Source organism: Belonocnema kinseyi, chromosome 5 (assembly GCF_010883055.1).
Source record: "Belonocnema kinseyi isolate 2016_QV_RU_SX_M_011 chromosome 5, B_treatae_v1, whole genome shotgun sequence".
NCBI lineage: Eukaryota > Metazoa > Arthropoda > Insecta > Hymenoptera > Cynipidae > Belonocnema > Belonocnema kinseyi.
Window position 1 is genome coordinate 52,521,478 of NC_046661.1, and position 11,349 is coordinate 52,532,826.

The window sequence follows — 11,349 nt, forward strand, 5'->3', positions numbered from 1 at the left end:
AATTCTGGTATAAATAGCCTGTTCTCCAGCTCTATTTGTACTGAAAAATTGAAGCTACTTTGACTGAACTTTCGGTACCCGTAACTACGGTCTAAATAAAAATTATAATAAATAACAATGAAAACAATTAGATTAGGGACAATTACAAGTTACGGCAAAATAGTTCATTGTAAGTTATGGCATATGTAATTAAGGATTTTTATTATAAACTTGATCGCTTTGAGATATCTATTGTTTTATTAAAAACTTTAAAATGTAAAAGATTTAAATTTACTTGATCTTGAAATAAAATGTATCTCAAAAATATTTTCAGCAAATGTTCTATCTCTTGCAAAAGATCATGTGGAAAAAATTCTTACATTTTGCACTGAACCTGTCTGTTAGTGTTATTTAATTCTAGTCCTTTAATTAACTATCCTTCTTTTTTTGTAAGCTTCAGTCACGCACATATTTGGCAATGTCACCTTTTCTTCACAACTTCACCTTTCGAATATATAATACTAAAAATTTTCCTGCTACTATTCATTCATGATGACATCAACTTTCAACTTGTTCATGGGTAAAGTAAAGCAAAGCTGGAGAAAGTAATGAATGGTCAAAGTACATTTATTTTGCGAGTAGACATATAATTTCTCTTCCCGCATCAATTTTATTTTAAATATGATTTACATATAATTTGAAGAAAAAAAATAATTTTACATGCTTGTGTAGAAAGTCTATTTAAATTCTTGTTTATTTCTTAATTTCATTTATTATATTTTAAAGTAATTAAACATCTTTCTGCGTATGTATTACATTCAAATGTTCGTTCTAAGATGAGTCAGATAATTTTGGAAAATTAGTTTACATATTCTGAATTTGTTTTTCTAAAAAATTTCAATTTTTCTAGGTACGGAAGCTTGTAATGATGACCTCGCGTGCCTAACTATGGCGTCAAATGATCGACTAGGCTTAGAAGCTATCAAGTCTCTCCACAGTCAACTAGACGACGATGCCAATGGAAATGTCGATCTTTCAGAATCGGATGATGTAAGTATTTTGTTTTATTACATTCCATTAGAGAAGGTATATTTTTGTAAATTTTGACCCCCCCCCCCCCCCCCCGTTTTTTTAATGTCCGCGTTTTGAGACCCTGTTAACCTGAAAACCAAATTTTCGCAAATGTGGTAATGTGACTGTAGATTTTTAGTTTGTTAGCACGATAACTTTTGAAAGAATTAGCAGATTGGATTGACCTTTGGTATACTGTTAAAGTGTTTTGAATTTAAGTTCAAGTTCGTTAACCAGCCATTTCGAATGAAAATTAAAAAGTTAGTCCTTTTTTTAAATTTTTGAGTCCATTTTTTTATGATTTAAAAATTCTGTGTATGTATATTAGTAGTAGTGATGCCGTCCGAAACGAGAAATATCGAGCCTGGCTCGCTTTCGTCTCGTTCATTCCTCGGTTCCGTCTCATTTTCCTGAGCCCATTCCTCGGTTTGTCTTGTCAATTTCTTCCTCGTCCCGTCTCGTCCTTACGCGGTCGCGCCTCGGTTTTTCCGAGGAATGGAATAGATGTGCGCTGGTGGAGCGGACGGGGCGCAGGAGCATTGTTTTGCCATTATGTCGCGCTAATACTAATTCGCGTGCTTTGATAAATAGTTTAAGTACAAATATGATTAAAAATTATATTTTTTTGTCCATTGCTGATTAATTTAATATTAAACACGACTATTTTTTTATCATTTCACAGATTTAACTTTACTGTATCAATATATCATTTTTTCCAATAAAAAATCTATTCTGCCAATTATAAGAATAGAATATATGAAGGTAAAAATATAGGTATATTTTCAAGTCATGTAGAGTTTAAAGAATTTACTACTAATTTAATTTTTAATTTTTTGAAGTACAGTTTCAAGTATGTTTGTTAGGACATTTATAAATTCGAATGTGCGTAACTACTTGCACAGTCGTAAGTCGTAAGTGTGTAACTAACAGTCGATGTTATAATTCACTCCTTGAAATTCATGTATCTTTATTTGCATATTCATATATGTATATTTGTATATTCATGTATATAATATCGCCCGTTAATTGTCTTAAAAGGTTCATTTTCGTGTGTTTTTTGGAATTTTGTAAATGCTACAACTCTAATAATTTTTTATTTGATGAAAAAATTCATTAGATAAATTGTTCGTCTTTTCAAATACTATGAATAACCGTACAGAGAATTCTTGAATTTGGAAAAAATGGTCTCAAAAATATTCAAAAAGTGCTCACTTTTTAAATTTTTATCCGTAATGGCTGACTAACGTACTTGGCCTTTAGTTTAGGAGACTAAAAGAGTGTACAATAGACAAATTTGTAGATCTTTCTTAAATGCAAAATTTTGGTGTACTCGTCTTTTACCGTATTTTGTACAGTTTGGTCGAAAAATGTAATCTTTGGATTTTTCATTATTTTGTATGCTGTCAAAATTTAAATTTTTGATTTTTCAAGAAAATTCAAAAAGTTCTTATGATAATCTCGTAGGGCATTCAAAAAGCAACATTTTTCTTTTCTTGACTTTTTTCATATCGTGCGCTATTTGGCATAAAATTTGCATTTTCGTGTGTTTTTTGGAACTTTGTAAATGCTATAACTCTGGTAATTTTTGATTTTTTGAAAAAAGTCATTAGGATGAATTGTTCGTCTTTTTGAATACTGTGAATAACCTTACAAAGAATTTTTTAATTTTGAACAAAGTGGTCTCAAAAATACTCAAAATGTGCCCACTTTTTAAATTTTTATCCAAAATGGCTAGCTAACGAACTTGACTTTTAATTTAGGACACTAAACAAGTGTATCTCAGGGCAATCTAATAGATTAATTTTTTCAAAAGTTATCGTTTTCACAGACAGACATACAGACATACAAACAGACATAAAGACAGACACATTCGTAAAAACTTGTTTTTCAGATTCAGGGGGCCTCTAAATGTGGACATTTGACAAAAACTGGGGCAGTCAAATTTTACACAAATCTAATACCTTCTCTGATGAGAATGTAAAAATGTTTTAATTCGGAAACGCATTATCACTGACAATTTTCCTTTGGGGACCCTTATAACGTTCATATCTGAAGTATACAGGTGAGTCGGAATAAAATAAAAAAAAGTTTAATCGCAGAATTTTGGAAAAATCATGAATGTTGTTTTTGTTTATTAGTCACCATAATGAGACCATAACTTTTTCAAAGAATTGATCAGGTTTTGGAAATATCTCTAAAAGTCACACAAAAAATTGAATTTTGCTATAATTTTAAAATATTAAAACGATTTTACATAAATTTCAAGATCTATCATAGAAAGATTTGAAAGATTTCAAGAAATTCACAATGATTTTTAAATGTATCTAAAAAATTCACAAAGAATTCAATTTTTCTACAATTTAAAAACATTAAAAAATGTTTCATATAAATTTCAAAATCTAACATATATAATTTAAACGCTTTAAAAGATTTCAAGAAATGTATAGGTTTTAATCTATTTAAAGGATTGCTCAAAGATTTGAAATATTTTCATGTTTTATAAATCAAAAAATGTACTGGTATATTAAAGAAATTTTCTCTTGTTTCAACGTCTCGGGAATACAATGGCCTATAACGAAGGGTCTTTTGTCCTGAGCTAAGGCGTTTCCGATTTATAAAATATTTCATCTTCATACATGAATATACAAATATATACATACATGAATTTCGTAGGGGTGAATTATAAAACTTACTGTGTTATCATCATATGAGTTTATATGAGTATTATTACTGGCTTATTTGTTACGTAGTACTTATTATACATTAAAATTAGACGCCACAAAATGTTTAAATTCTAATTTAAAATATAAAAGATTGAATTAGTGTTAAATTCTTTAAACTACAAAGGACTTGAGCATGTGATACTTAAAAAATTGTCGATTTTACCAGTTTTAGGTTCCCCCGGCTTTTTTTCTAGAATAATAAATATTTTGTCTTAAAAATTTCGGAAATGATAACGAACATGCTAACGGACGTCCCCACACACTTTTTTTGTGGATTAATTCAAAAAAGTTTTAATTTATCAAAATGTGATTAATGTGCATAGCGCTTGGGAATTAGTATCGATTTTTTCAGTGTTAGATTCTCCCGGCTTTTTTCCTAGGATAAGAAATATCTTGCCTTCAAAATCTGAGAAATGATAGCGATCATGCTAACGGACGCCCCCACACACTTTTCTTGTGTTTTTTTATAAAATTTTTTGATATTGCTAATAACGTGTGTGTATATTTCGAGGTTATGTGTGTAACAATTCATCCGAGCGTTACTTCCAAACTACAAAATATTTTTGGCCGAAAACTTTGCACTTACAAATAAACATAGTAACTAATCTCCCGGAACTGACCTTGTTTGTAGGCAATAAAAAAATTTATTTCATAAATAATTTCCAGATTATCGGAAAGGCAGAGATGAAAAACAATGTAACCTCAAAATAATGCATATGCATAAAATTTTTATTTAGCACAATAAATTTTTTTGTTATTACCCCTCAAAAAAGAGTCTGGGGACGTCCGTCATGATATTCTATAGCATCTCCGAATTCAGTTCTTAAAATTTTTCATTTTTGTGGAGAAAAAGCCGGGGAAACTGTAAGTATCACATGCCCTTAAAAATATGCATATCTTTTCAACTTTCTGTTTCATATATTCTGTTATAATTGGTAGAATATATTAAAAACATAGCATACTAATAGAGTGAAGTTTAATCTTTGAAAAAGTCAAAACATGGTCGTGTTTGATATCAAATTAATCAGTAATGGCCAAAAATATATAATACATAATTATATTTTGACTTCAAGTATACATTAAAGAACGCTAATTAGCATTAGCGCGTCAGGGTGGCAAAAGAATGCTTCGAATGCTTCCGCGAGCTGTTCTCTCTGCTAGTGCATATCTGTCGCATTCCTCGGAAAAACCGAGGCGAGAAACGAGGGAGGACACAACGAGACGAGGAAGAATGAGACGAGGCAAAACGAGACGAGAAATACCAAGGCAAGTAGGTATGTCTCGTGCCGTCTCGTCTCGTTCCTCGGGATTTCTCGCTCGGTGGCAACACTAATTAGTAGCGCTCAAAAAGACGAAAAATTTATTCTAATGACTTTTTCTAATACAAAAATACCGGAGTTATAGCATATACAAAATTCCAAAGAAAAAACGAAAATGAACCTTTTTTATTTGTCTGGAAAATCGAAAATTCTAATTTTGATACATAAAAAATAATTAAAAAATTCGATTTGAAGGTTAAACTATGCAAGATAAGATAAAAGATGAATCGACAAAAATTGTGCATCCAAAAAGATCTACAAATTTTTTGTTATTCACTCTTTGATAGGACACGTGGTTTTTGTTTTATTCGTAAAAAAAAATTAAAAACAAAAACAAATGATTGGATGAACGATCAAGCAACGAAAAAAAAAACTAGTTTTGATTATAAAAATAAGAGAATGAAAGTACATCTGTTTCAATACAAATGCATATTATGAATTGTATGAACGATTAACAAAACAAGTGTACTATATCAAGTTCAAGTAAATGACAGAGTGCCCAGAGGCAGACCCCGGAAAGAAGGCTGGAATGTCTAAATGAGACCCTACTTCGAAGATCCATAAGAAGCCATAGAAGCACAAGAGCTTGCATGAGAAAATGCATGGACGTGAAGGACGCCAGGACGGACAAGCGTGGCGACAAATAGTTTATAAAAAGAATGGCAGTGGACTGAATGGTGTCTGAAACAAAATACCTTGGGTACTAATGGGCCCGAATGAAGAACCTCACAAGACGGCTTTGTGAGGCACTTCACTCGAGGTGATAGCTAGAGAGCTTGATCAGCAACCTGGGTCGGAGCAGTGTGGCGGAACAAACGTATTAATTACTCAAATAACACGGGAGCTTTAGATCAATCTAAAACTCAATACCCCCACCCCCACGTTACTCCCTTCCTTACCGATTAACTCACGCCTAACCCTTAAGGGAAATGGCTTATTGGTACAATAATAATATTATTAATTTATTAAAGTGATACATTTTTTAGGGTAGCTGAGAATAAAATTGTGTGCAAAATAAGCAACAAATATTAAAGTAATCATGATAAATAAAATTTGTACTTCATTTTTTAATATCTGAATTAGTAATCCCAGGCCGAGGTAGATAAATAAATGTAATATACATTTTATATGATAGTGTTGAACATAATGTAGAAAAGTTCACATTTTTGACAATATCGAGTGCGAAGCACGAAATACGTGATCCTCAAAACCGAATTAGATTCAACAAAAGAGGATTCACAATCACTAAATTGCAGTTGTTGATGCTTTGACCTTTAATTTTAAAAGGTATGTGCACAAACGTGGGTGAAGTAGAAAGACAGAGTGCGCAGCAAATACATTATCGAGCGTGAAACGCGAGATTCAGAAGTCGGGCACCGTAGGCGCGCTTATGCTTGCGAGCCCTGCGCGATGAGAATGTGTCTGTGCAGCGGAAGATTTTTTGTTTTATTTTGAACAATAATAACCGGTAATAGGATTAAATTATTTCATTCAAATTGAGAAAATTGAACGTCGAATTAGAAGTAAATTAGGAGAATAACTTCTAGAGAATGCGGTGATCGAAGATGGAGGAGGCTTGGATAAAATGTTGTGTAAGATGAGGGGACGGCTAGAGAAGGTAGTTAAAGAAATTAGGCCAAGTGAGGAAGAGAGGTTGGTGGTATGTGGAATGTGTAGAGGGTAAAGAGCGTATGAAGTTATCGTTAAAGATTTGGAGAAGAGTAGAGATAGACAGAAAGGAGTATAATCAAAGAAAAGGGGAACACGAGAAATTGCTTCATGTAAAACGACAGGAGGAGAAGGCGAGGTACATGGAATAAAGGAAGGAAGAGAATAGGAGGTGATTAATAGAGAAATGAATGGATGGAAAGGGAACAGTGAAGAGATAAGTGTGGATGAACGGACGTTATATTTTAAGAAATTAGTAGGAGGGGTGGATAACAAGGTGAGGGGGAAGGTAGAAAGGTCAAAGAGGGAGAAATGGAAGGTGAGAATGAGGTGACTAGAGAGAAGGTTAATCAAGCAATTGAGAAGTTAAAGAGGAGCAAGGCGACAGAAGATGATGGGATGGAGAATGAAGCGTTGAAATTTGGCGAAAGAAATTTTAGAGAAGAAATTTGGGGAGTATATAATAGGGTATGGAGAGGGGAAGGATGGTCGATGGATTAGAGAACAGGTTTGGTGTCTCATGATATCTCATAAAACTCATAAAATATATGCGGAGGTGATCAGGAAGAGATTAGAAGAACAGGTAGAAGAAGAAGAAATTATTCCACATAATCAAACAGAATTTAGGAAAATGATGGGAACAGTGGATAATATTTTTGTTTTGAATTAACTAATCAACAGGAACCTGGAACAGAAAAAATTAAAACTGTTCACTCTTTTCGTGAACTTTAAAGCAGCTTTCGACTCGGTGAATAGGAAAGTTCTGTGGAGGGCAATGAAAGAACGGAAGGTGGACAAAGAGTTCATTTACAGGATGAAAGCGGTCTTTACGTAGACGAGACAAGGGTGAGGATAGGGGAACAGAAAGAAGAATAGTTTTTGGACAGGAAGGGGTCTCAGGTAAGAATGTCCGCTAAGTCCGTTGTTATTTAGTATATTGTTAGCACACCTAAAAGAGAAAATGGAAAAGAAAAGAAAAGGGGGTACAGTTGTAGGGAATAAGAGAATATGTTCGTGCGTACGCGGACGATGTGGTGCTTCTGGCAGAGAATGAAAGTGGAATGAACTTTCTATAATGAAAGAATTTGAAGAATAAGTAAGAGGGAAAGGCCTGACAATGAATGTGGCGAAAACAAAGATAGTTTGTTTCAGGAAGAGAAAGAATGAAGTAAAGTATGGAATATGGCCAAGGGGGAAGCGTGTAGTGCAATTTATGCGCGCACATTTACAAAGACTGTGTCTGACCATTTTAAGGTTTTTTGGGTTTTACTTCGAAAGGGCAAGAACTAAGCTTTCATTTGATACCTCTTAAAAGGGTCAATTAGCTTACTTTACGTTTTTACACGTCCTCAAAAATGGCGAAAAACACGTTTTTGGGGACATTTGATCCCGATTTTCTCGATAAAACAAGACCCAATTCTCTACTTTATTCTTCGGATTCAGTTTCTGCTGGAAAAAAAAAACCTATCAAAATCGGCTATTATGAATCAAGTGTTAAAATCCATGTTGGGCAGTGTAAGCGTTTGAAAATAATCAGTTTTGTATAAAGCATTCAAATGTAAATAATTGAAGGCTGAAACCTTTTAAAATTAAATAATTCGAAATGTTTTCACAATTTCAACATTCGAAATTAGGCTTTAGTTTGATATTCAACTCGTTTTCCTACATTTCTGAAATCAATCTACTTTAATCTTAGCCTTAATTTTTTTACAGTTCTTAAGAGAAGAACTACAATATGAAGCTGGTTACGAACGAAGGCAAAGGGCCTTTCATCACAATGATGACATGCAAATTAGCGTTCGTGAATTGTGGGAAGCGTGGCTCAGATCAGAGGTATTAATTTATAAAATTGGTTTGGAAACAGTTTTAGGGTAGTCTTTCTTTTTTCTATGCTTGTAAATTACAGTTTTTGAATTTTAATTTCTTTAAGCTGTCAAATGTTTTCAATCTATTTTAATATGAAGCGTATGTTTTTATTAATTTATTCATGATTTGTTAATTTTACAATATTAAAATGCAATTCATTTCCATTATGAATCAAATAAATCTAAATTAGTTAATATTATTTCATTATTCGAATAATAATTATATTCATGTTAGAATTTAATTTTGTTATTGAAATTTAAAATAAGTTCAGATTTTTAATATAATTTATTTTTCTATCTGGATTAAAGGTCCATAACTGGACGATTGAGCAAACCTCCGAATGGCTGACAAGTAATGTCGAGCTTCCTCAATATGTTCCTAATTTTATTCAGCATCGAGTAACGGGTGCGGCTCTTCCCAGGTAATTTTATTAAATCAAGACATTTTTATTTGTAGGCGGAGAAAATTTTCTATTCTAATCATTCATTTTCTATCCAGATTGGCTGTGAACAACATGCACTATCTTAGCAATATTTTAGGAATCAAGGACCCAATTCATAAGCAAAAACTCGCCCTTAAGGCGATGGATGTAGTTCTTTTTGGCCCTCCAAAAGGTACAGCAAAATATTATCCGAATGAGTTACTAGATAATTTCTTCGGGGTCCAAAAGTTTTTTTTTCTAGATTGGAGGAAATATAATTCGGTTTGACTAATTTAATCATTTATTCGACAGACACTGGTCACAGCATCAAAGATTTGGTGCTGATAACTCTTCTGTTTGGCGCACTGATCGGTTGTTGGTACGCCTATCAGCAGAAAAAGAACTCGCAGAAACATCTTTATAGAATGATGAAGGACATGGAAAGTTTGCACAAGGCTGAAATCGCCCTCGAGGATCTTCAGGTATTTATTTGAAGTATCTAAAGTAAAGCATACTGTGAAGTAGAAAGCCTAATACCATCTTAAAATGTAAAAGTTAAAAAGAGAGAAAATATAGGAAGATCGAATTTAGATCAACTGAAAAATACGGATGTATTGGAAGATTTTCAGAGAAAGACTGATAAAGAGATCGACGATAGGAATACAAGCGTGGAAAGGAGCGTAAATAATATATGGATACGTAAAACATAAGAAACAATCAAGTTAGCTAGGAAAGGAGCGTAAATAATATATGGATACGTAAAAAATAAGAAACAATCAAGTTAGCTGGAAACCTGATAAGGTTTCAGAATAGAGTAGCTAGGAATCTAAATCCGAATTTTTCGTTAGTGTAAGTGGCGTTCTTTTCGTCGGTTATTCCCATTTTTTTACGTTCTCATCCTAATGAGAAGTTATTGGTTTTAAGTGAAAAATGTGTTTCGCCGATTTCATCAAATTTCGACGTTTTGAAACCCCCTGAGCCAGAAAAAATAGTTTTTACGTCGGTGTCTGTCTGTCGGTGTTGTTGTTTCGTTGTAGTACGTAAACACGGTAACTTTTGAAAGAAATTATTCGATTGGATTCCCCTTTGGCACACTTTTTAAGGCTATGAAAAGAAAGGGCGAGTTCACCAAACAGCTTTTTTTAAAAGAAATTTTTAAAAGTCAGAGCATGTTGAAAATTTTGGAGACCACTTTTTTTTAATATTTGAAATGTTTTTCGACACCTATTTATGGTAGATCAAAATACGAACTATTTATACCCATTAGTTTTTTTTTATAAAATAAGAATTAACAAATTTATAACATTTTCTGAAAAAAAAAACCAAACGAAAATGAACATTTGCAGAAAAAAAGCGCGATAGGAGTAAAAGTCAAGGGTGGAAAAACGTAAGAAAAATCGTAAGAAATAAGATTAAAAATAAAAAAAAACATGTAATAAGAATAAGACTGTTTCAATTTCCATGCAACTTATGAATTGTAATGATAGAAATTTATTAAAATGATACATGTTTCAGCGCAGCTAAGAATAAAATTTAATACAAAATAAGAAACAAATATTAAAGTAATCACGATAAATACAATTTGTCCTTTTTTTTGAAAAATATAAATACCCAATCCCAGACAGAGGTGCATAAAAATGTATCATATTTCATATAAAAGTGTTGAGCATAATGTAGAAAATTTGACATTTTGGGCAAAATCGAGTCGATTCATTGATCTTTAATTTTGAAAGCTCTGTGCACGAATGTGGGAGAAATGTAAAGACCGAGTGCTCAGCGTTCGAACACAATGTGCCCGCGCAGCGGGCAGATTTTTTTATCTATGAACTATCGCTTTTTTCACGGATTCTGTTGTCTTTCTTTTTTAATGTATGCTTCGCCGCACATGACTGGTTTTTATTGTCAATTTGTTGTGTCGTTTCTGATTCTATTCTGTAACCTTGACTCGGTTGCGTGTCGTGTTTTCGTTTGCCACAGTTACAATCACGTGTTGCGTCGTGTGAGTATTTTTGAGATAATGAATAATATATGAAGAAAACAAGATCACTTATAAATAGATATTATAAATAATAAAAAATATAAGAAATATATGTAGTAGGAAAAAGAAAAAATATTAATATGGATTGATAAAAAAGCGTGCATCCTTTGGCGCCAGTAGAGGTGGCGTCATCTGCCTTGAGTTTGCGTTACGGAACTTAATGTCGGCCTTCCTGACCTTGGTCGCGTCCTCGCGAATGTCTAACTGGATTCTTGGTAGTATCCTAAACACAAAGACAACAAATACCGGAAATTATTCTAATAC

General features: G+C 32.8%; 1 protein-coding gene across 3 annotated transcripts in view; it reads left to right on the forward strand.

The window, feature by feature from the left end:
* LOC117172551 (stromal interaction molecule homolog) overlaps nucleotides 1-11,349 on the forward strand; it is a 97,893-nt gene that overhangs the window by 69,169 nt on the left and 17,375 nt on the right. For all 3 annotated transcript variants that reach the window (XM_033360599.1, XM_033360601.1, XM_033360600.1), the window contains 5 exons: nucleotides 890-1,029; nucleotides 8,474-8,593; nucleotides 8,935-9,047; nucleotides 9,125-9,240; nucleotides 9,360-9,529. In XM_033360599.1, coding sequence (XP_033216490.1) covers nucleotides 890-1,029; nucleotides 8,474-8,593; nucleotides 8,935-9,047; nucleotides 9,125-9,240; nucleotides 9,360-9,529 — 659 coding nt within the window. The remainder of the gene's footprint in view (nucleotides 1-889; nucleotides 1,030-8,473; nucleotides 8,594-8,934; nucleotides 9,048-9,124; nucleotides 9,241-9,359; nucleotides 9,530-11,349) is intronic.